This window comes from Centruroides vittatus, unplaced genomic scaffold (genome assembly GCF_030686945.1).
Source record: "Centruroides vittatus isolate TY-2023 unplaced genomic scaffold, ASM3068694v2 contig_1168, whole genome shotgun sequence".
Lineage (NCBI taxonomy): Eukaryota > Metazoa > Arthropoda > Arachnida > Scorpiones > Buthidae > Centruroides > Centruroides vittatus.
The window spans coordinates 1,487,383-1,512,472 of NW_027120749.1; the positions used below are offsets into that span (position 1 = coordinate 1,487,383).

Sequence of the window (25,090 nt, forward strand, 5' to 3'; positions counted from 1 at the left end):
TCAGATCAAAAATATAATATATCACACAGTAAAGGATGCCTTAGCTTTACTTCAGACAAAATCACCTGGAGATACACAAATTATGTAAAAACTGATGAACTGCATAATTTTAATTATTTTCAATTGCCATTTCTTGGCAGAATAACTAGTCGTTCATCACTTTCAGAAACTGCCATTAGATCATTAAAAGATGTTGATTATTTTCTAATTTATATAAAGACACATCAAATAGAATTTTAATAGAGAATATATATACATATACATAAAAAATATAAGAATATTTTCCTGAATTATGAATCAAAATTAATTGCATAAAATAATTATTTGAATTATAATATTATAACTCAAACTTATTTATAATAGAATCTTAATTTCAGACTCAAATGTTCACTTAATAAATTTGTAAATTGCAAACAGTTAATGAATATAATTTTTACAGAATGTACAATACTGATGTCTTGGTACTTAATTACTTCAAAATTTTATCAAAACAATGCTAAATTTGTAATGTTTCTTTTATTATAAAAAAATATATATCAGGAACATAATTTTAAACAGGTTTGATGTAAATTTTGTAAATATATTAGTTGTTGTGCTAACTATTATTCATTATTTTCACAATATTTTGTTACCACATCATTAATAGCATTAGCAACATAGTTGAGATTTTTGTGATTTAATCCACTCATATTCATTCGACCCACTGTAGGCATATAAATATGATAGCGATCCTTCAGGTATTTAGTTTTTGTACCTGAAAAGAAATTTAAAGCATGAATGACTTATAATTTAAATATCAAATCAGTTTTTAAATATGAAATATTATCAATAATTGTTTTCTCTTTCAACATTATAGAAATGTATTAATACAAATTGTGAAAAATAAAATTATTTTTCTATAAAACATAAGTAATAATAATAATTTTTACCCTTTTAAGAATTATAGTAATTGTTTAGAAATTTCTTATTGTAAAATTTTTAAAATTAAAAAAGAAAAAAAGATAATACCTGTAATTCCAGATAATGAAAACATGCCAGTATGCTTCTTAAAGTGGGACCAGTTGCCAACTGTTTCCAGTTGTTTTAACTTTTCATATAATGAAACTCTGATTTCTTTAATTCGATTACTCATTGTTTTTATATTTAATTTCCTTTTAGTAGAAAAAAATAAATGTTAAAATTTATTTTGTTTACATGAAATAGAAAGAATACTGACCATTCATTAAATAATTCTTCATTATTTAAGATATATTCTACAATTTTTGCTCCATAAGAGGGTGGATTAGAATAATTTCCTCTTATTAAATAAGTAAATTGAGACTTTACATTCATCATTTTCAAAGGGTTATTAAAAACAATTGCAAGATTTCCAATTCGTTCACCTATTATAAAACAGTCAAAAAAGCAAAAAGTTTTGTTAATTTATTATATAAAATGCTTGAAAAATAACATTTCATTTTTAATGAAAGAACAGCTATTTAAAAATTTATATTTTAGTACATCACATGTCAAATATTTGGAATAAAACTCACCATATAAACCAAAATTTTTTGAAAATGATTGTGCACAAAATAATTCAAATCCACGAGAAGCAAAATATCGAACTGGCCACCCATCAACTTCCCAATCACCAGAAACAAAACCTTGATAAGCACAATCAAAAAAAGGAAAATGATGTTTTTCCTAAAAACCAAATAAATTTGTTATATATTTTTCTTATAAAAATTTAATCATTTACAACAAATTAATAGTAGTGTCCAATGATGTTTACAAGAGAAATTTCTATCATGAATATATATATTGTATAATGAAGGGTAAGAATTACATTGAATTTATACTTGTATATTATCATAATGAAATAGTTTATTATTAATTTTACAAAATGCATGTATTTTTGATTAAAAACTAGTAACAAAAATTAGTTGTTATGATTTAATTTGACTGTGAAGTAAATCTAAGTTAGATTCTAATGAAAATAATATAATTAGATTTAACAGATATTTTATTTTGCTTCTCAATTTATTTAAATAATTAAGAATTTAAAATAAAATCTTAAGTAAAACCAATTTCCAGTATGTGAAATTTTTTTTAATGATAAATCAATTGCCTTTAGAGAAACAATGTAAGTTACTGAATAAATGGCATTGTGAACTTAAGAATAAATGGCATAACCTATCATTAATTCTGAAAGCTTATGAAATCAGTTAGGGCAATGATCTAAAATATTTTTTCTTTTTTTTAAACTTATCAAAAGCCAAAGCTATATATTGCAATTATTATTAATATATCTAACATTAACACACACAAGAAATTTAAGAATTTTACTTGATTTTATTAAAGCAGTGATTTATATATGAATATTCATTATATGAACTTATCATTAAAACTATACAACCACCAAAAATCACACTTAAATAACAGTTTTCATTAAATTTCTTCATGAACTAACATCATTGTTTAACAGATACTTGAACTATATGTTATTTTTGAGATTGTGATTTTTGACGGCTTTATAGTTTTTGATACATACTATTAGAATAATGTCCCTGAAAATGGGTTATAGGAATCCTAAAGTACTTGGAATAACAAGAAAGGTAAACTTTGAATAAATAATAATGAATATCTAAATTAATACTGGATTTCATTTTGTATTAAAACAAATTCTGTTCTGTATAATAAAAAATATTTAAAATTATAAATTACTGTAATTATTTTTTCATAAAATTTAGAGTATTCAGGGTCATAATTTTGAACCGAATGAAAAATGTAGAAAATATTTTGCTGTTTTTACTATTATTATTGTCAGAAAAGCATACAAAATTAGTGTAATATAAATTCATTCTTCAGCTATTTGCAAAATATTAAAATCAAATTCTGTGAAATGACTAGATAATTTAATATTGTCTATACAATTTACTTAAAATTGATCACTTATATTTTGCTTATACTGTATTTCCATGAGTAATATCTATAGCAGGCCTGGGCAACCCGTGGCCCATCACATTAAATTGTGTGGCTGCTAAGCGATATTATATATCTATTAAAACTTTTGTTTCCCATTATGTGTATACCAAAACAATTAAATAAATGAAAATTTGCATGTGTCATTGTTATAATGCAAAAGTGTGAGTATGAACTCTTGGTATAACAATAAAATCTTATTCATTTTGTATTTGTTTTACTTTTTTAAAAGCATGTTTGCCTAAATTGTGGCCCACTGTAATATTACTCATGATCAAAGTGGCCCGTGAAACAATTTGGGTTGGCCAGGCCTGATCTATAGTTTCAAGTTTCAGAATAACTGATGACTTTATACACTATTCTCTAGAACAGTGGTCAGCAACCTTTCTGACCTCACGGACCACTAAACTCACAATTTTGAATCCTGCCGACCACTATCATGAATTTCTTTAAACAATACAAAATCTGTAGAATAATGACCATAAAAGTTCAATTTTACTATATTAATATGAAACTTGCGTGTTTAATTATAACAAATTAATGCAAGCCTAAAGTTCATTGCTGCTTATGTGAAACAAGTTTATGGATTCTTAGTGTAAGGCCGCCGACTTCCAGGGGAAAACAGTTAATCACGCGTCAGGAAAACCTAGGGTCGAAAACGTATGTAGGTGGTGGCGGTAGGAGACAAAGATGACAAGTGTCTTACACAAAACCGTTTATTCTAACTACTAAGTTAACTTACATATTATTGGTACAAATTGCGATCTAGATCGACTCTTGTGATAGAGATCTCCAGTTGTCGGTAGTAGGATGCGGTCCGTCTTCCGAAGATGCGTGCCCGGGGCTGGGATGACGAACTGTCTATTGCACTGGACGGGTGTCATCAGCTGGCGGACGTAGGTTCTGGCGTCTATGAGGTAACACTGGTCCAGAGGAGAACTGCCGCACTTCTTCCAAGAACGACGGAAGGAGGGTCCACACCTTGACCTTGCGACTCGGGAGTTTTATAGGAGTTTTCCCCCTGAATTTCACCCTTTTGATTGGTTCTATTCTTCCTCTCCCTTACCCCGATTGGTCATTTCTTTTGTTTCTATGCGAAACTGGAGACCGATCTGGGTCGGGAGAGTTCCGAGAGGTGTTGACGGAGTCTTTGAAGTTCGTGCTCGTATATTCCGCCGTTATGGCCCTCTCTTTGACGTTTTTGACCTCACGCGGTCCGCCAGATGCTTCGGTGGCCATTTACCCCCCTCTGTTTCCCGTTTCCGACACTCGTACACGAGCACCTGGACAAAGCTCCCTCTCTCTCGGTTGACATCCCCTCGGTCGTTCATTATCGTGTCGCGTTTGTTTTAGGATAAGTTTGGGAGAGTTTCTTTCGTGTCTGGTTTACATCACCAACACATGTTCCTGACACAATTTGACTCTCAAAACTTTCCGACTTCGGAACTTTATAATTATTCACCATTTTTACGCGTTTTTGCGATCCCCACATTAGCGCTTTTCCACGAAGGACGACAATTGCACTCGCAATATTGTTTATTGTTCATTATTTATTGATAGCAGTCGCTTCGTATTTGGTTTCAGATTCGAATAAAAAAAACTCCCAATAAGTAAAAAAAGTAACTAAGCATTTTGCATTTCTTTTGTAATACTTCTGTTGATCAATGTCTAAATTTTCTCTCAGACCACCGGTTGCCGACCGTTGCTCTATAATGATTGATTTTTTATTATGCAGATAGTATATTTAATAAAATTCGACCTGTAGTTATTTTAATTAAATTAATGCTTGTTTAAAATTTTAAGCTCAAAATAATAATATCTAAATATTTTCATTATGTTGTTGTTTTCTTGAATAGTAAGTAAATGTTTATTGTAGGAAATCTTTTATTTTGGTCAATAATGATAATTGATTAATGTATGGTACAGTTAATGTTTACAATGTGACACTTTTTACATCCAGTCCAAACTACAACATAAGACTTCAGTATCTGCACTCACTGACAAAATGAATGTAGACTATGACATAATCATGATCATAAAAACCAATAAATTAATGAGAATGTTGAAACACTGAAGAATAATAAATGCTGGTTTGTATCAAACTGTGGCAGAGCTGTTGAAAAACATGATCAAAATAATCACAAATATCAACAATATCATCAAGAATCTAAGGCACCTCCAATATTTACAAATATTTTTGAGAATCTGAACTACAATTGATGCATTAGGATAGATATTAGGATAGATTAGACTCTACTGTTTCTTCAAAATTAACACAAGTATGACAAGGGTACATTGTCTCACCATTTTTATTTTAGCTATGACTTCATCATGAGGAAATTGTGAGTGAGATGAATTTAGGTGTGGTTTATTTGGTTATATCAATATGACACATGGACACATTGCTGATGGGGGATGCCTTCAGGGAGGACTTTTATGGGAAACTGACCTCTTTAGGTGTTACAAATATGAAGGAAACCAGGAAACCACATGGCCAGCCCAAAGGCCAGACATGAACTCATGACCAACTACCAGTGTTCAGTAATATTATCCACTCAGCCACTGGTGAGCCATGAATTTAAATTCCCATGTAAAAGGTCAAGGTGCCAGCCTACCGCTCTGGGGACCCGGGATCGAATCCAGATGAGTCGAAAAATCCCCAGGAATTTTTCAGGGCTGGTCCGTCTGCATATGTCGTGCCCTGTCCCTCATCACTCGGCCGCCCCAGTACAAGCCTGGCCGAACCTGTAACAGGCTTGCTAAAAGAGTACCTCTTAGGCACACAGGGCAGACAGAATTAAAAAAAAAAAAATGAACATCAAATGCTAATCTGTCAACCAATCAAATTACGTAAAAAATGGATCAAATATTTAAACTTTGTACCCTTGAAAATCAATAATAATGATTAGTGATGTAACGAATAGTATATTCGACCTCAGCCGAATACCGAATATTCGGCCAGGAGCGTGGCCGAATGGCCGAATATTCGCTTGATTAACGCACGTACAAAAATTGGCGCGCAAAAATTATGGCAAGGATCGCCCACCCTGCTCTCTATTTGCCCGCTGTCACTACGATTTTTTCTTCCAGTAGGTCTAAATTATTTAAATTTATTAATTAAATTATAATTATTAAAGTTAATATGAGATGGAGCCTAACGTCTACCTTTAGGGCCAAATTGGTTTATAATTTATGTAATAGCCGTAAATAGCCCGATATGATTCGGCAGTTGTTGGTATTTAGATGTAAGTTATTTTATTTGCAATCGATCTTTTTAACTCTAAAATTTTGTTTTTAATACGTATTTTTAGACTGAATAGTGCCCTAAGGATATACTTTAGTGGGGACATATGGTCTAGTTTCTGCCCAGTTGTGGAACAGTTCAAATATATTATTGGAGGTTTTCTATTTGTGAAGTTTTGTGATATTTTGTTGCTATCGTTTTTGTCAATATTTTTAAAATTAACATGATTTCAAATGTTATCTTTTGCATATAATGAAAAATGCTCGTTCTTTGTTTTATATATAAAATAAATTATATATTAGTTACTCATCTTCTAGAAATAGATAAATAATTCTTTCTTTAAATATGATAAGTTTCAATAAAACGTTTCGTAAATCATTTTAAAACATCGTAAAAAATATTAAAATATACGCGAATACGAATATAACATAATTAACTAAACAATAACATTCTAACCTACATTCTAACCTACACGCCATCGATGCCATAAGCTATCGGGCTAGACAAACGCTATATTATTTAATTACGAAATAATTTAATACTAGAGTTAGATTTAGATTTCTTATTAACTTTTATTAATGCTGAAAATTAAATTATAATTATTAAAGTTACCAAAATGATTAATTTACTGTTTTTTTGTTATTTCTTACTCCTGTTTTGAGGTATTCGGTATTCAGCCGAATAGTGACTAAATATTCGGTATTCGGCCGAATAGTGATTAAATATTCGGTATTCGGCCGAATAGTGAAAAATAGGCCGAATAGGCCGAATACCGGGTAGTAACCAAATATTCGTTACATCACTAATAATGATGTGTTTTTTTTTTTTTTTTAAACTCTTTCCGCCCTGTGGGCACTAAGAGGGCCTCTTTTAGAAAGCCCATTATGGGTTCGGCCAGGCCCACAATGGGGCGACCGGGTGGTGAGGGACGGGGCCCGACATATCCGAACGGACCACCCCCCGAAAAATTCCTGGGGATTATTCGACCCGTTCGGATTCGATCCCGGGTCCCCCAGAGCGGTAGGCTGCCACCTTGACCGCTCGGACCGATATCCGTGCCGTCACTAATAATGATGTGTTATAATCATATTACTGTATTTATATTTCATTATTATTTTTTAAAAAATATTTCATTAATATTTTTTTAATTCAGTTCTATTTACGATAAGAAACTTTATAGAAAATAATAAAATACCTCCATAACATCAGCAATGATTTTCCATTGATCTTGATTTAAATCAACACCTGTTGGATTGTGTCCACAAACATGCAAAAGAATTATGGATTTTTCAGGAGCATTCTGTAATATATCTTATATGATACATATTTGTATAATTTACTATTATTTTAATTTTAGAAAATTTTATATACTTGTAAATCTTCTATCATTCCTTTAAGATCAAGTCCTTTAGAAACAGAATCCCAATAGCGATATCTTTTAATATCTTGAAATCCAGCCAGAGGAAAAACAATATGATGGCTAGCTAAGATTTGAACATAATTTTAGAATATTTAAATATTATACTATAAAATATTTTTAAAATTTCTTACGCCAGGAAGGCTCTGACATGTAAAATGTTTTGTAATTTAGACATTTTGTCAGAAACTCTGCACCCATCCTTAAGGCTCCGGTTCCACTTATAGTTTGAATACCTAAAACCTATATAATTACATTTGTATTTATTTATTTTAAATTATTTTAATAGTTTTAGCTATAATATGAAACATACAGTGGTTATTAAGTTATCAGATAAAACATTTCTTTTATTGATAATACAGTCAAATTTCGGGTTTCAAACTTAATTCGAAACCCGAAGTTCGAACTAAATTAATTCTAAAAATTGTTCGAAAACCGATTTGTTCTCAAATCCAAATTTTCCCATATAAACCAATATAATATGAATTAAACCGTTTCTGACTTCCATAACAGTTTCTTTTTTTAAACCTTTTTAGCCGTACATTATGCATAAAAATGCCTACAAATGCATTATATTATCTATCTATAGCCATTATATATAAAACAAAATGTTTCGTCAGCGCCAACCGAAACTGAAACCATCACTTTATGTTTGCTTAAGTTATGGCAACGCAACACTTGGATTATCTGCCTAGGGCAGGGCTTAAACTTTTTTTATTCACGACCCCATTTATGATTGTGATTTTTTTTCGCGACCCCCCCCCCCCCCCAAAAAAAAAATATATATATATATATATATTTTTTTACAACTTTTTGTGCAATTTTTTAATTTTATATTTTTATGTTTTTAAACAAATTCTAATATATATATATATAATAAAGATATATAAATATTTTGTGATGATATATACATATGAAAAAATATAGTTTTAGAATTTGTTTAAAAACATAAAAATATAAAAATAAAAAATTGCACAAAAAGTTGTAAAATTGTATTTATTATAGTTACAAAAGTTATATACCCTATTTTTCATCAAAACTGCATTTTTTGCAATAACATAAATAAAAGAGAATATTGGGCAAAATATATCGTCGCTGGTATATATTCAAGCCCGGGCATTTTGGCAGTCTTAGTTTGTTTTAATATATTTGAGCTCAGCCACTAAATGGTTAAGTATACAAAAATTAAAGGAAAATTGTTTTTTAATGAGATGGATGTGCTTGCTTTTTACTGCATAACAAACTGGTGCAATGTTTAACACAAACCTATGACATAAAGTGCATCATTTTCAAACTCTCACAAATTATTTTCAATATTTTGCATTAAAATCTCGCGACCCCAAATGGGGTCGCGATTCATAGTTTCAGAAGCCCTGGCCTAGGGGATGCCTTTTTAAGGGTAACTGGCCCCTATTTAGGCGTTACAGACGTGGAGAAAACCCGGAAAACTCCACGTGACCAGCGAACACACGACCGAACGCCCAGTGTTTAGGGATCGAAACCGCTTGGCCACTGGTGGGTCCCGTCACTTAAAAAAAAGTGCTATAGAGACTCTGCCTGGATGAAATATAACCAAATCAATCAAGACAGACAAGTACTTTTTTATCCACACCTTCAGAAATATTTTATTTCAATTGCTTTGATTTAAATTAATTAATTTTTATTTTAGTTTGTTTCGGTATAAAAACCAGAGTTTTAATTATTATTATATTTAGTTTTAATTAACTGGCTACCTAGTATTAATAAATATTAAGTTAAACATTAATATTATATTAATAAATTTTTGCTATTTAATTTGAGTTAAGCATCTTTAAACACGAATTCGTGGATGTCATTTGTATTACGCTAATGTCAATTAACGTGGTTTTTGTTAATTAATTTTATCTAAATTCAATTGCGACGCGTACCGAAAAAACGGTAGTAGTATCGTACCCGCATGCGCATTTAAATCTAATTTGAATAACGACGTCATCCATGGCTCGCGTGGTGACGTATAACGACGCGAGGCGATCTCGGCGCCACTATTTACTGAATCGGTAGTCTTGTCGTTGATTGGTCGGGCCGTCAATTTTCTTTAATACAGGAAATACACGAAGTTGTGACTCTCTTGGTTTTTCTAATCTGTGGCCGGCTCTCGCTGAGTAGCTTGTTCGAAACCTGTGATTTGACTGTATTATAACTTATACAAAGATGTGAACAATTTTTATAATGACAACCGAAAAAAAATTATTATTGAATTGTGTTTATGAAATTCAATATTTTTAGACTTAAAAATCTATATAAATATATAATATACCCTATTCTCTTTAATAACTGTGTGATCATTTCCAAGCAGAAATCGAAGAGATGCTTGTGTAAAATTGTAAAATCCTGTCTGTCCTAAATATTCATGACTTACAGCATTCACAGATGCTAATATATTTTCTGTCCTTTTTACGACAGGAAGAACCCAATGTTTTCCTTCTTCTGTTCTATACACTATGAGGGGTGGAAAAAAGCTTAATGAACCTGATCTCCTTGACATCACTTTTGAAATAAATAACTATTAATAGCTGAATTTTTTAATCTTAAATATTAAAAAATAATAATTTTAATAGCATATCTTGGAGTGTTTTTATTATTATTATTATTATTATTAATTATTTTTAATCGAAAACTTATTAATTTTCTTTATTAAAATATCTCGATAATTTATATAAATGATTGAGTTAATCTAAATAAGGTGAATACATTATTACAGTTTTATTAATACAAAAATATTTTACGGTATTATTTTATATAATATAAACTTTTAATAATTACAAAGTTTAAAATAAAAATAGTTTAAATATATAATGTTTATAATTAAAATTAAAAGAAAAATATAGAAATTTTGTATTTAAACAGAAATTAATTTTTATTGTTTTTAAGCATAAATAATTCAATTTATTATATATTAACTATAAATTAAATAATAAAAAAGGATAATTAAAATTATTCATTAAATTCATAAACTAGAATAACCAAATTTAATTACAAAATTCTTTAGTTTAACATAATTTTTCTTTTTGTAATTATAATAAATGCTACAAAATTACCTCCTATACTTAAATTTACTTTCTGGGGATAATTATCATCTTGAAATTCCTTTACAAGTTCAAATAATTCAATCGGTTCTTGAGATTTAACATTATCAAAAAAAGAAAATGTTTTATCCATGATTATCTCTTACGGATAAATCTGCTTCACTCGGTCGAATGTTCGGCTTTTGACATCGTTAATAGAATATAAATTGCCAAAGGGATAAGTATGTTTGGTGTTCAAGGTTACTGCTTAGGTCAGGCCTGTCAAAGTAAACAAATTCATGGTTAATTTTATTGATAGCTCACAAATATCGTTTTTGAAATCGTTTTTAATTAATATAATGTTATACATTTACAGTGTAAAAATCTTTACGTGTTTTTCTTGAAAAATTAAATGTAGTGTTTATGATCTGTTTATGTCAAGTGAATTGTTTACTTATTTTAATCTGATTGGAATTTAACTTTTGTAACATAGCAACATAACATGCATCGATTCAATCGATGAATCTCGGACAAATCGATCCAAATTACATATTTTAAAAATGTAGTTTAGGTTATTTTTACGTGGTTTTCTCTAAACAAAGTTTAAGTTTTGTATATTATAAATTACTAGCTGACCCGGCAAACGTTGTTTTGCCATATAAATTATTTCTAGGTAATTTCTAGCTGACCCGGCCACGCGTTGTTGTGGCTCAAAATGTATCTATTATAAATGTATAACACTTCCCCGTGGGGGGAATTTCAAAAAATCCCTTCTTAGTGTACATTCTCTTGATGTACCCTATTAAAACGCAATCAAAACGCATCTAAAATAGTATAATAAAAGCCGAGTTCTTCACAGTAAGTCTTAATCCCGTCACTTTTCCCGCTGGGGAATATCGAAAAATCCCTTTTTAGTGTATATTCTGTTGACGTAACCTATTAAAACGCAATTAAAAACGCAAAAAACCGCATGTAAAATAGTATAATAGAAGCCCAGTTCTTCACGGTAAGCCTTAATCCCGTCCATCTCCCCCCACTGGGGGGAATTTCGACATGTATATTATATAAAAACACGTGCGTATTCGAATGCAACGTTGTGTCAAAATTTCAAAGGAATCGGTAGGAACAAACGAACGTTATATTTTATTTATATAGATAGATAGAAAATGATCTGCTTCAGTCCATTCTCACAGAAAAGCAAACTTAGGTCGTCGGAAGTTAGCGCCATCTGTTGGACATAAAAGCCTTAATCCATATATAAATATATTTTTGAAAGGGGGGAAATGGTGTAGGGGTATGAAAAATAGATAGTAGCCGATTCTCAGACCTACTGAATATGCATATAAAATTTGGTAAAATTCGGTAAAGCCGTTTCGGAGGAGTAAATTAACTAACATTGTGACACGAGAATTTTATATATAAGATACAATTTTTGTATTATTAAAATATAATGACCATTTTAACCAATATTTGTTTGGCCGAACGGCCGAGACGGTTAATTTAAATTAAGGTGTCAGGCTATTGCTCTGAGGGATCCGGGGTCGAATCGGGGCATGTAGCTCCAGAAATTTCTCAAAGGCGGTCGGGCCCTTTCACCGCCCGTCCGACCCTATTTATGGACCTGTATATAGTGCGTAAGTCCCGATTTGTAACATTTTGTTCCTATTAGAAAAGTTTTCCCGAAATGTCTCGATTTGTTCATTTCTATAAAAAGAAAAAATTTCCAGCAATAAGTTGCTTAACTTTCGCGGTAACATTTAAAATTTCGATGGCGCCATCTGTTATGATATTTTATTAAAAATTTTTTTTAATGTTTTTAATTATTATGAAATGGCAAAAGGCTTAATTTTGAGAGTAGAGGTGGGTTTTATAAAAAAAACTTGTAAATGCTAATAACGAGTAAAATCGTTATTAAGACCGACCCTATTCGAGGTATGACGCATCACTCTCATTTATTTTGCCACCCAATCAACCTTTAACCACCAAACTTTAATAGCATCAATCCCCCTAATACACAAACCTCCCTGCAAAATTTCAGGAATTTTTGGCAAAAAGCAAAGGAGTTATTAAGCTTTAAAATAGGGTGAATAAAAAAAATAGTGCCATGCATACACGCTAACATCCATACATGCAGGGGAAAACTTCGAATTTTTTGCATTTCTCGACGTTTCAAGATCCCCTGAGTCTAAGAATGTAAAATATTGGCGGGTATTTTTTTGCCCGATTTCCATACTTTCCCTCTGTTATATTTAACAAAGCCGGGAAAAAATACAAGTCGTAGTATTTTTTAAAGCCGAATAACTGTTCTCACAATCACACGTGCACGTCTTTAGTAAATTTTGGCCCTGTGTAATGCTATGCAAACTATCGGTGGATTTATTCATTAGTGGTTACATCTGACCATAGTCAGGGTTTTTATTATTTTGTTGGGTTAAGTGAGAGATACTCGGTTAACACCGGTGGCTGTGTACTATGCCGGACCAAAGTCAAGGCATAGTAACCAAAACAGAAATTAAAGAAGTGTATCAGTGTGTGTGTCTGTATTCAGGAATTTTCTCACAATATGACATGTATTCAATATAGTGGCCTTCTGTAGTGTGATGTATGTGTTTCTATTCAATTGTAATGTGCCCAGGCTTTTGTGTAGTGTGTGTGGTATGACACCTGTAGAGGAGAGAACAACAGGTACAATAAGCACCCTATCCATCCTCCACAGATGCCTTATTTCCTGGGCGAGTTCTGTGTACTTGCTAATTTTTTCAGTGCATGCGTTTTGTATATTGTGAGTGTTTGGAATGGATATGTCTATAATGTATGTGATTTTATTGTGTTTGTCAATGAGTGTGATGTCTGGTCTGTTGTGGTAAATTGTTTTATCTGTGATTATGGCTCTGTCGTAGTACATTTTGTGCGTGTTGTTTTCCAATACTGTCTGTGGAATGTATTTGTAATATGGTTCGTGGATGTCTACTAATTTGTGTTTCCTTGCAAGCTCTTGGTGTATTATATTTGCTACTTGATTATGTCTGTGTAAATAATCTGTTTGTGCCAAGAGCTTGCAACCAGAGGTGATGTGTTGTATAGTTTCTGGCATGACGTGACATTTTCTGCATGTGTCATTTGTGAGTGTTGCATCTTTGAGTATGTGTTTTCTGTAGTTTTTAGTATTTATGACCTGATCCTGTATGGCAATCATGAATCCTTCCGTCTCCCCAAAGAGGCATCCCCGAGCTAACCAGCTGTTTGACGCAGTTTTGTCAACAAAATCATGGGCCAGATCATAAGGATGCCTGCCATGGAGTGCCTTTCGAGCCCACGATTGCTTAATGGTGTCTATGCTTTTTATATGTTGTGTTGTGTCCATATTATGTGAGTGTAAGTTTAATGGTGTGTTATTCGAGTCTGCTAGAGTTACTGCTTTATGTAATTGTGATATTTCTTGTTTTTCATAAAAAAACTCTCGCAGTGACTGTATTTGTTTGTAGTGAAGGTTAACTATGTCAATCAGGCCACGCCCGCCATCTTTACGTGGAAGGATTAATCTTTCTGTGGCGGATTTAGGATGATGTTGTTTATGCTTAGTAAGTGTTGTTCTTGTTTTCCTTTGGAGTTGCTCAAGATCTGTGTGAGTCCAATGTATAACTCCAAAAGAATATGTGAGTACTGGGATGACATATGTGTTTATTGCTTTAACTGTGTGTTTTGCATTTAACTCTGTTCTGAGAATAGCATTTAACCTACTTTGGTATTCTTTAATTAATCTTTGCTTTATTTGTGCATGTTCTGTTAGTTTGGCCTGTTGGAATCCTAAATACTTGTAGAACTCGCCCTCTTCCATGGATTCAATAATGTCTCCATTTCCAAGTGCAAAATCTTCTTTCTTCAGGATTCCTTTTTCTATGTGAAGTGTTTTGCATTTATCTAGGCCAAATTCCATTTGTATGTCCTTGGTGTATGAATGTGTGATTTGTAGGAGTTGATGAAGTTGTTTTTGTGTGGATGCATAAAGTTTTATGTCATCCATGTACATGAGATGTGACAGTGTATACTGTGTTGTTTTTTCATGCCTGATATTGTAACCATATTGCGTGTTGTTTAACATGTTGGATAATGGATTCAAGGCTAGGCAGAACCAGAGAGGACTCAAGGAATCTCCTTGAAAAATTCCTCGCCTAATAAAAATTTGGTTTGTTTGTATGGAAGTGTTACTAACCCTGAGATGTAGTGTTGTTCTCCAGTGCTGCATAGTGTTTTGAAAGAATGCAATGAGTGATGGATGTATTTTGTACATGTGTAGAATATGTAGCAGCCAACTGTGTGGAACACTGTCGAATGCTTTTCTGTAGTCTATATATGCCATGTGTATGTTTCTGTGTTGTTTGTGTGCTTGCCGTAGAATGACTGAATCTATGAGTAACTGTTCTTTGCATCCCCTGTGATTTCTACGGCAACCTTTTTGTTGTTCTGTTAGAATGTCGTGTTCTTCAACATGTTTGTATATTTTGTTTGCAATACAGGATGTCAATAATTTGTAGAGTGTTGGAAGACATGTAATTGGTCTGTATTGTGTGGGGTCTGTGGTATTGTTGTTTTTAGGTTTCATGTAGGTGATGCCCTGAGTAAGAAAATTTGGCATGTCTTGTGGATTGATGATGATGTGTGTTAGGTGTTTAGCTAGTTCCTGGTGCAGTGATGTAAACTTTTTGTACCAGAAATTGTGAATGTTGTCTACACCAGGTGTCTTCCAGTTGTGTGTTCTGTTAACAGTGTATTGGAAATCACGTATGCTTATTTCAACACAGGGCATAGTTGGTATGTTGTGTAAGTTTTTGTTCTCCTCCTCGATCCAGCCTGCTTCAGCATTGTGCGTGACAGCACTGGACCAAAGAGAAGACCAATATGTTGTGAGTTCTTCTTCTGTTGGTGTGCCACTGTGCTGTGTATCAGTGTTTGCTTTGTTATTAATTTGTCTGTAAAAGAGTTTTTCATTGTTTGTAAATAATTTATTTTGTTGTTTTCGTAGTGTACATGTTTTGTATCGTTTGAGTCTACGTGCTTTGGCAGCAAGTTTTTGTTTTAGTGTATCAATGTATTCTGTAATGCGTGTGTTGTGATGTTCATGTTTTGTGTGTGTTTTTATTTTCTTGAAAATGTTTTTGAGCTGTTTCCTTAATTTGGGTGTTATGTTGTTTTTAGTGTATTGTGTCAGCCTGCCTAATTGCTGTCTAATGTCATTTATTTGTGTTTCTATTCTTCTCTGCCAGGCAGGCTTGTGATAGAATTGTGTTTTCTGTGTATTTGTCTGTGATTGTACTTTCAGTCCATGGTGTGTCACTACTGTGACTGCCCCAGCATAAACTAATGTATGAATGTCTGCGAGTGTAGAAATTGAATGAATGTAGTGTGGTAGTAAGTGAGTGTTTACATAATTTAGTGTTTTTCCTACTTCCTTCGACGTGTTGATTTTTGGTATTCGTGGTCTTTGTGTGGGATCTGTGCCTGTATATTTAGTGAGTGTTTCCTGAAATATAAGTGAGAGCGTATTAACTAAATCCATGTCTATGTTATCAGTGATGGATGAGGAAGTGTCTGTAGTATCATTAGTGCTAATTGTTGTATGTGTGTTATTATCAATGCTTGTTACTGGATTATCCTGACAGGTTACATGATCTTCATTAATGTTAGATGTTTCTGTCTGTTGATGTATTTGATCAGCAACCTGTTGTTTGAAAAGTTCAAGTGTTGTTTGTGGAATAAGGTTGTTGTGTATAATTGTTCTTTTTTGATCAACAACCCTTTGTTCGGTGACAGTGAGATGAGGATACTGTTGTGTGAATCTATGGTATAGTTGTTGTCTGTATGCTGTCATGTTTGTTTCGAGTTTTGTGATCGTGTAGTAAGTACGGATGATAAACTCATTCATTTCTACCGTCCATTTCATCCGTTGGCGTGGTTTTCCAGCCTTTGTGGTCTGTGGATGCATTGCCACAGAAACACCAAGGCTGGGTTGGTTCCTCACATCTGTTGAGGGCATTGCAGTAGCCATGCTTGGGCCGGTGCTGCTTTCGCCACCGGTAACCAAGGGAGACTGTGGCCTATTTTTCGAACGTGAGCCTCTGCCTAACTCACGAACGCGGACCTTGTTAACCCGGGCGACGTCCGAGCCGGTATCACATTTGGATCTGGTTACTACCATAATACGTATCTCCACAGAATGTGGGTGTGTGGTCACTCTTAGCTTCATTTCTCCCCATAGACCTTACTGGCATGGGTGTCCCTACCAGGAGCTTGTGCTCCAGCCTGCATTGCCCTATGGATCAGTAAAATTACTGGGCTCTCCCACCACGACCAGGTGGTGACCATGGGAGAGTTATTATTATTATTATTATTATTATTATTATTAACTTTTTGCCATGTGGACGCTAAGAGAATCTTTAAATTTAATAATGTCTACCATGGATTCGACCAGGTCCAGAATGGAGCAGCGGGGTTTTCTAACAAATGCTTACTTGAAATATTTAACATTATAACAAATGTTAAATAATTGATAAGTCAATAAAATGAATATAATTAGAATTATTCATTTATTTACTAGAGTACTACCTACAGCTGGATCTAAGTTCTTGCGCAAAGTGTCTAGCCCTTTCCATGCTAGCGATCTACAGCAAATAATTGAGTGGAATTCGTCAAGCGGCGCATTTTTTGCACTTTTTGGATACTTTTTAAATCGCGATATTTCGCTTCAAAATCGCGCTATGTTTAATCTGCTGTTTGTGTTTCATTAAAAACATATCACAGTTTACGACTGTTTAATTTTTAGTTTCATAGAAATTTAAAATAATATTAAAATTTGAAGCTTACGAACAAAAGAAAAAATAATTAATTTACAGAAAATCGCTAAACTTTGTACATTTGTTAGTTAGATACATCTGTCTTCTTTTAAACAAAACAAACCCCATCTCTTTAGCTAGAGCGGGGAAGAAGTTATTGCCATTATTTACACTATGTCTCTAATTACTTGGCAGGGAGAGGAGTCGATTGTTATCGTAAAGCAACACGTTCAAGTTTATCATCATATATTTCTGCTTAAAATAGTGAATATTTGACACTTTTTTATATTTTTTCAAGGCTTTATACAATAATACACTAAAATAAGCGATTAGTTAATTTTTTCCTGCAATTACGCAATATCCGGAAGTAATGAGTTTTTCGGTAAATTTTTCAGCTAGAAGCTTTTGATAAGAAATCTTCTTGTCTAAATAAAGTCAAATAACATGAAAACTAGTAGAATTACGGCTCTAAAATGATGAATATAGCTATTTTTTAACGTTTGTTTACATTCTGACTTTAATCACGTGGATTGGTTCTTCGCGGGAAAATCCCGACCAAATGGTTTAAAAAAAACTCTCATTCGTTGAAGTTGATTCAGTCATAATATAAATTACCAATTAGAGCGTAATAGGCGTAGAAACAAAATTTTTAAAGCCAATTAACAGCAAGAAATCTTCCATAGATTTACTATAGGGAGGTGGAGTTTCCTGGAAATATTTATTGCTAGATAGTTTTAAAAACATATTTACTAGCCGAAATATTGTAGAATTAGCTAATTTAATGTCTAAGTACATTAAATTAGTTAATTAATGCTAAAAAACGATTTAAAAAGCGGATTTATTGCGATTGTTTACATTTTACTTGGAAGGTTGAAGACGGGACTTTTCGCGGCAAATTTTCCTTTCACAAGTCTGTGATTAGTTAAAGTAATGTCAACAAAGACAGAAGATACCCAATAAAACTGTAGAAGGAGTTTCCCTTTGATTGTTTTCAGTCAACTGTGTAGTTAACTGCGAAGATTTGCTGTAGAATGGTAGGGGGTCTATTTTACCGAAATATTTATGGCCCAGGGGTGGTCACAAAACACTTTTTGGCTTAAACAAAGTCAATCGACCTACAGAAGAGCGAATCAAAGCTAAGATCGCTGGAAAATCGAATATAACGCAAAATAATCGAATTTTTTGATTAATTACGCCTAAAGGCGTATGCCGCATCACGAATTAACGGCAAGTCACGTGACATACGCCTAAAGGCGTATAACCGCATGGAAAGGGCTAGTGTACGGGAAAAGGATGTCAATTTGACGTCATATCCATGTTACCAAAACTAACCTAAAGTCATGCGGATCGTTGCTAAATTCAGCAGTGCTACAGCGACTGCAAGAAGCTTAAAATATATTTCGATATAAACATAGATGACGTTATCGTTTCGTTACATTATTGTTTAAAACATCAAAGTTCACGGCAATTTCCTCTGTAGCGATAAATTGTATGATAATAGGCCTATAGTAATATATAAATGGACTATGTATGTTCATGCCGTCCTTATCCCGAAACAGTTTGTAGATATTCCGAATGTTTCAGCCCAGACAGTTCTATAACACCTTAAGTTGCTGAGAAAAAATTTAATAAACAACAAACGTTTTCAGCCAAATCTGTTGGCCATCATCAGGTTAAACAAATTCGAATGCGAATGCAAACATAAAATGGAACAAAAAATTTAAATACAAATAAATAAAATAACGGATAAAAAATATACATATAAGAAAGTAAAAATTAAATATAAATAACAAAAATATATAAAAAAATATGTATAGGTTAAATAATAAACTACACGAAACTCTAATAAATGCAAGAAGTGCATTTATCAATAAAATTATATGAAATTCTGACATATACAAGATATGCAGTGATAACAAAATCAAGGCATTAAATTAAGAGGTATCAAACCTCTTAATTAAATATTTCCATGCCGAAGGCAACCCTTCAGCATCCCTGGCATTAATGCAGGCATTATGTAATCTGCTCTTAAATATTTCAATTTTTTCGGCGCAAAGCGCTAAAGTCGGTGAGTGTACAGGTTTAATGATGTCTGCTTCACCCCACTTGACTACCGAGCCTTCAATCTGTGCCATCTGAGATAGAATTGTGGCGTTAGATCTTTTGCTGATGTTGTATTTGTGCTCCCTCAATCTAATCCCTAAGCTTCTATTAGTAACTCCAATGTAGTTTTTATTAATGCCTAGTTCTTGGTTTTCATAAGGAATTTTGTACACTCCAGCCATTCTTTCTTTATCAATACGGTCTTTGTCGTTCCTTAATAATTTGTACAAGTTGGGAGCCCTCTTGAAAATTAACTTGGTATTTTTGCGGGCTGAGATTTCCTTCATGATAGCTTCTTTCTTTCTGTCATACGTGAACTTTGTGAATTTTCGAAGATGGGCTCCCAACTTGTACAAATTATTAAGGAACGACAAAGACCGTATTGATAAAGAAAGAATGGCTGGAGTGTACAAAATTCCTTATGAAAACCAAGAACTAGGCATTAATAAAAACTACATTGGAGTTACTAATAGAAGCTTAGGGATTAGATTGAGGGAGCACAAATACAACATCAGCAAAAGATCTAACGCCACAATTCTATCTCAGATGGCACAGATTGAAGGCTCGGTAGTCAAGTGGGGTGAAGCAGACATCATTAAACCTGTACACTCACCGACTTTAGCGCTTTGCGCCGAAAAAATTGAAATATTTAAGAGCAGATTACATAATGCCTGCATTAATGCCAGGGATGCTGAAGGGTTGCCTTCGGCATGGAAATATTTAATTAAGAGGTTTGATACCTCTTAATTTAATGCCTTGATTTTGTTATCACTGCATATCTTGTATATGTCAGAATTTCATATAATTTTATTGATAAATGCACTTCTTGCATTTATTAGAGTTTCGTGTAGTTTATTATTTAACCTATACATATTTTTTATATATTTTTGTTATTTATATTTAATTTTTACTTTCTTATATGTATATTTTTTATCCGTTATTTTATTTATTTGTATTTAAATTTTTTGTTCCATTTTATGTTTGCATTCGCATTCGAATTTGTTTAACCTGATGATGGCCAACAGATTTGGCTGAAAACGTTTGTTGTTTATTAAATTTTTCTCAGCAACTTAAGGTGTTTGGTTGTTTGTGATTTAATTTTTGCTGAGTGGGTTCACTTCAATGTTAAAATGGCGGCACCGGTGGATTATTACAAGAAATATAGGAAGATTGCGTTAAAACTTGTCAAGGCAGAATGCAAATTTACGTTTTTGAAAGAATGTTTGAAAAGCAGGGTATTTCCGATGTCGATTTATAGGATCAGCATCCCTAAGGAATGTGCTTCATTGAAATTTAAGTTTTGTCTTATGTGCCTTCGTAAGTCCATTAGAATTGCTAGGAATAAGAAATATGGTGTCCTGCATGAGCTCATCAATCTAGAAAATGTTATATACAATGAGGATCCTGAAATGTTGGTAGATATCAACCGAGGAATAGTTAAATTAACGGATGCGGTACATGTGAATTTAAGGAACAAGTACATTAAGAAAATGAAATGGATCATTAGAAAACAGGCATCAAGAGTAGCTAAGGATAATCCTTCGACATTCGTTTTATGGGACAAGGTAGAAGTCCCGATGAAGATCATGGAGTTTCTAAAGTGGGGACCGAACTATGTCCCTGAAAGTTCAAACTCATGGGACGCGTCAATTCAGGAAATAGAAAGAGGAATATCTGGGCTAGATCCTTTAGAAAAAGAATACCTCCGATGGAAAACTGTCATTAAAGACCGGACGGCTTGGAGGAAAGGATGTGATGCCGGTAAATACATCAAACTTACTAAATGCTGGCTTAGAGAAAACGATTTGGTTACTACTAGAGCGGACAAGAGCAAGACATTAGTCATCATGAAAAGGCAAACGTATAATGACGCTTTGGATGATTATATTAAAAAAACCGAATGCGAGCGTGTTGACGAAAAGATTATTGATAGCGTCGACAGAAGAGTTAAGAAACTTGAAAAAGCTAAAATCACTAGTTTATTACCTTTTCTCAAAAATTGTCGGAATCCTAGGCCAGGTATGCCGAGATTATTTGCGTTTGCCAAAACCCATAAAGAGGGCAAGGAAGTAAGACCCATAGTTGAAAGATGCAGAGGACCAACCTTTTTTCTTGAAAAGAAATTACATAGGTTTCTCACCTCTCAGCTCGAAAATAACGTATATGTGGCAAAGGATCCAAGGGATGTGGTTAATGAGATACAAGATCTAATTTTAATGGATAATGAGGTTGGAACCGTAATGGACTACGAGAGCTTATACCCCTCTATAAAAATTGAGTCATGCAAGGTAGCGCTTTTGGATTTCATGCGCAGCAAAAGCCCAGATTTGGCAAATTACAGTAATGATTTGATAGAGCTAGCTAACCTTGTCTGCTATGAATCTTTTTTCGCTTTTAATGGCCGTCAATACAAACAAAAAAGGGGAGTCCCAATGGGAAGTCCTATGTCAGGATTGTTGTGTGAACTTGTATTGAGAAGGTTAGAAAAGAGTGTTATTTGTGGCTTCATAAATGACATTATGTATTTTAAAAGATACGTGGACGATGTCCTTGTAATATGGAAGAATGACCGGAAAATCGAGGAATTTATTAATAGAATCAACAACAACGATGACGGCCTCATGCTAAAGATTGAACAGACGTGTTCCTCACGGATACATTTTTTAGACATTGACATCGAATTCAAGGAAGGACATTTGATTACTAAAGTGTACGTAAAACCAACGCATAGCCCTTTGTACATTCCATCGCGTTCGAATGATCCTTACCAATACAAAATGGCTGCTTTCCGTGCCCTTGTTCGCAGGGCTTTTCTCTACTGCAGTAGTGTGGTTGATAGACAAAAAGAAATCTACAGGATATCGCATATCGCTAGAACTCTAGGGTACAGGGCGGATATGTTAACCACACTAATCAAAAACTACAAGAATAACAAAACAAAAGCTCAAGGAGGGGATTTCCGCAAATTCACAAAGTTCACGTATGACAGAAAGAAAGAAGCTATCATGAAGGAAATCTCAGCCCGCAAAAATACCAAGTTAATTTTCAAGAGGGCTCCCAACTTGTACAAATTATTAAGGAACGACAAAGACCGTATTGATAAAGAAAGAATGGCTGGAGTGTACAAAATTCCTTATGAAAACCAAGAACTAGGCATTAATAAAAACTACATTGGAGTTACTAATAGAAGCTTAGGGATTAGATTGAGGGAGCACAAATACAACATCAGCAAAAGATCTAACGCCACAATTCTATCTCAGATGGCACAGATTGAAGGCTCGGTAGTCAAGTGGGGTGAAGCAGACATCATTAAACCTGTACACTCACCGACTTTAGCGCTTTGCGCCGAAAAAATTGAAATATTTAAGAGCAGATTACATAATGCCTGCATTAATGCCAGGGATGCTGAAGGGTTGCCTTCGGCATGGAAATATTTAATTAAGAGGTTTGATACCTCTTAATTTAATGCCTTGATTTTGTTATCACTGCATATCTTGTATATGTCAGAATTTCATATAATTTTATTGATAAATGCACTTCTTGCATTTATTAGAGTTTCGTGTAGTTTATTATTTAACCTATACATATTTTTTTATATATTTTTGTTATTTATATTTAATTTTTACTTTCTTATATGTATATTTTTTATCCGTTATTTTATTTATTTGTATTTAAATTTTTTGTTCCATTTTATGTTTGCATTCGCATTCGAATTTGTTTAACCTGATGATGGCCAACAGATTTGGCTGAAAACGTTTGTTGTTTATTAAATTTTTTCTCAGCAACTTAAGGTGTTTGGTTGTTTGTGATTTAATTTTTGCTGAGTGGGTTCACTTCAACGATATTCCGAATGTTTCAGCCCAGACAGTTCTATCACACGATATGGTAGTCATCTACGAGAAGGCTCTCTGTTCCATCTATAAGGATGTAGTAAGCACAGAATTCTAAGGAGCAGGGCCGGATTATCGAATAGGCAAAGTAGGCAAATGTCTAGGGCCCGTAAGTCAGAGGGGCCCGGCTTCAGTGCAGAAGATTTCTCTGTGTGGAAACGAGTTAAAAATTTAAGAAATTCGATAGGACAGAAAATGCTGTGCTTAACAATTCTTTTCTTACTAAGCTCCCCTCGACTACCCATTGCCTAAAAAAAAAAAAAAAAAAAAAAAAAAAGGGTTAACAGCCTCCCGTACGTCAGAAGTAACGCCACAGGATCTCTCACGTCATCTAGATATATTCCTAGAGCCCGCGTCTCGTGGTAGTACCGATGTATGGATGGTTATGATTTATTTTCTAAATCTACACCTATACGTCGCGACATCGCATATTCGATATAGCGTTCAAGTTGCTCGAGTGCGAAGATATTACAATTCAATAGTGTTTTATAAAAGAGTTAAAAAGGGTGACACTACGGTGTGACTTGGGGTGACACCACGATATCCGCACCGGGTGTTACCCATGCTAGCTACACTAATGTCACATTATATAAGATTTGTTTAGAATCAACTTATTTAAATGGGGCCCCAATTTAAATTTTGTCTAGGGCCCGCTAGAGGCTTAATCCGGCGCTGCTAAGGAGTGAGGAAATTGTAGGGTTCTTCTGAAACCCTAGAATTTCTTCACTCCTTAGAAATGAAAAAGACGCCATCGAGAGAAAATAGTGCCTTTGCCGAAACAACTTGAAAGGTTAGAAATCTACAAGGCCTTCGGGATAAGGACGGTAGTTAACTTCGAGGAGACAGACTATTTCGTCAAGCTGAAGAGCGTATGAAAAGTTATAAGTAAATGTTTCTTCTTCCAATAGTGATACTAATAATACTTGTAGGGATCGCAAAAACGCGTAAAAATGGTGAATAATTATAAAGTTCCGAAGTCGGAAAGTTTCGAGAGTCAAATCGTGTCAGGAACATGTGTTGGTGATGTAAACCAGACACGAAAGAAACTCTCCCAAAACTTATCCTAAAACAAACGCGACACGATAATGAACGACCGAGGGGATGTCAACCGAGAGAGAGGGAGCTTTGTCCAGGTGCTCGTGTACGAGTGTCAGAAACGGAAAACAGAGGGGGGTAAATGGCCACCGAAGCATCTGGCGGACCGCGTGAGGTCAAAAACGTCAAAAAGAGGGCCATAACGGCGGAATATACGAGCACGAACTTCAAAGACTCCGTCAACACCTCTCGGAACTCTCCGACCCAGATCGGTCTCCGGTTTCGCATGGAAACAAAAGAAATGGCCAATCGGGGTAAGGGAGAGGAAAAACAGAACCAATCAAGAGGGTGAGATTCAAGGGGGAAAATATTATAAAACTCCCGAGTCGCGAAGACAGGGGTTCTCCTCCAGACAGAGAAGTCGAATCTCCTTCGGTCTTTCGGGAAAGAAGTGCGGCGGTTCTTCTGCAGAGGATGCATTCTCCAGTCGAGTCTACCCAGATCAAGACGATCCGGAGATCACGGGAAACGAAACAAGATTCCCTCTCATCAGCAACAGGACCATA

At 33.8% G+C, this 25,090-nt stretch overlaps 3 protein-coding genes across 4 annotated transcripts in view; 2 read left to right on the forward strand and 1 right to left on the reverse strand.

Moving 5' to 3' along the window:
- LOC136981617 (lysine-specific demethylase 3A-like) overlaps window positions 1–2,066 on the forward strand; it is a 63,239-nt gene extending 61,173 nt beyond the window's left edge. For both annotated transcript variants that reach the window (XM_067277950.1, XM_067277958.1), the window contains one exon: window positions 5–2,066. In XM_067277950.1, the coding sequence (XP_067134051.1) occupies window positions 5–88 (84 nt within the window). In that variant the 3' untranslated portion in view covers window positions 89–2,066. The remainder of the gene's footprint in view (window positions 1–4) is intronic.
- LOC136981767 (aspartate aminotransferase, cytoplasmic-like) lies at window positions 511–10,861 on the reverse strand. Its single transcript, XM_067278142.1, has 9 exons — window positions 10,700–10,861; window positions 9,919–10,100; window positions 7,757–7,865; window positions 7,577–7,689; window positions 7,401–7,505; window positions 1,533–1,683; window positions 1,217–1,382; window positions 1,009–1,151; window positions 511–754 (listed from the first exon to the last, which is right to left on the reverse strand). The coding sequence occupies exons 1-9, from the start codon at window positions 10,818–10,820 to the stop codon at window positions 603–605; spliced, it is 1,242 nt and encodes a 413-aa protein (XP_067134243.1). The 5' UTR covers window positions 10,821–10,861; the 3' UTR covers window positions 511–602.
- A 9,868-nt stretch (window positions 10,862–20,729) lies between these two features.
- Window positions 20,730–23,547, forward strand: LOC136982522 (uncharacterized). The gene is made up of 2 exons (XM_067279020.1): window positions 20,730–21,939; window positions 23,459–23,547. The coding sequence occupies exons 1-2, from the start codon at window positions 20,730–20,732 to the stop codon at window positions 23,545–23,547; spliced, it is 1,299 nt and encodes a 432-aa protein (XP_067135121.1).
- The last annotated feature ends 1,543 nt before the right edge of the window (window positions 23,548–25,090 follow it).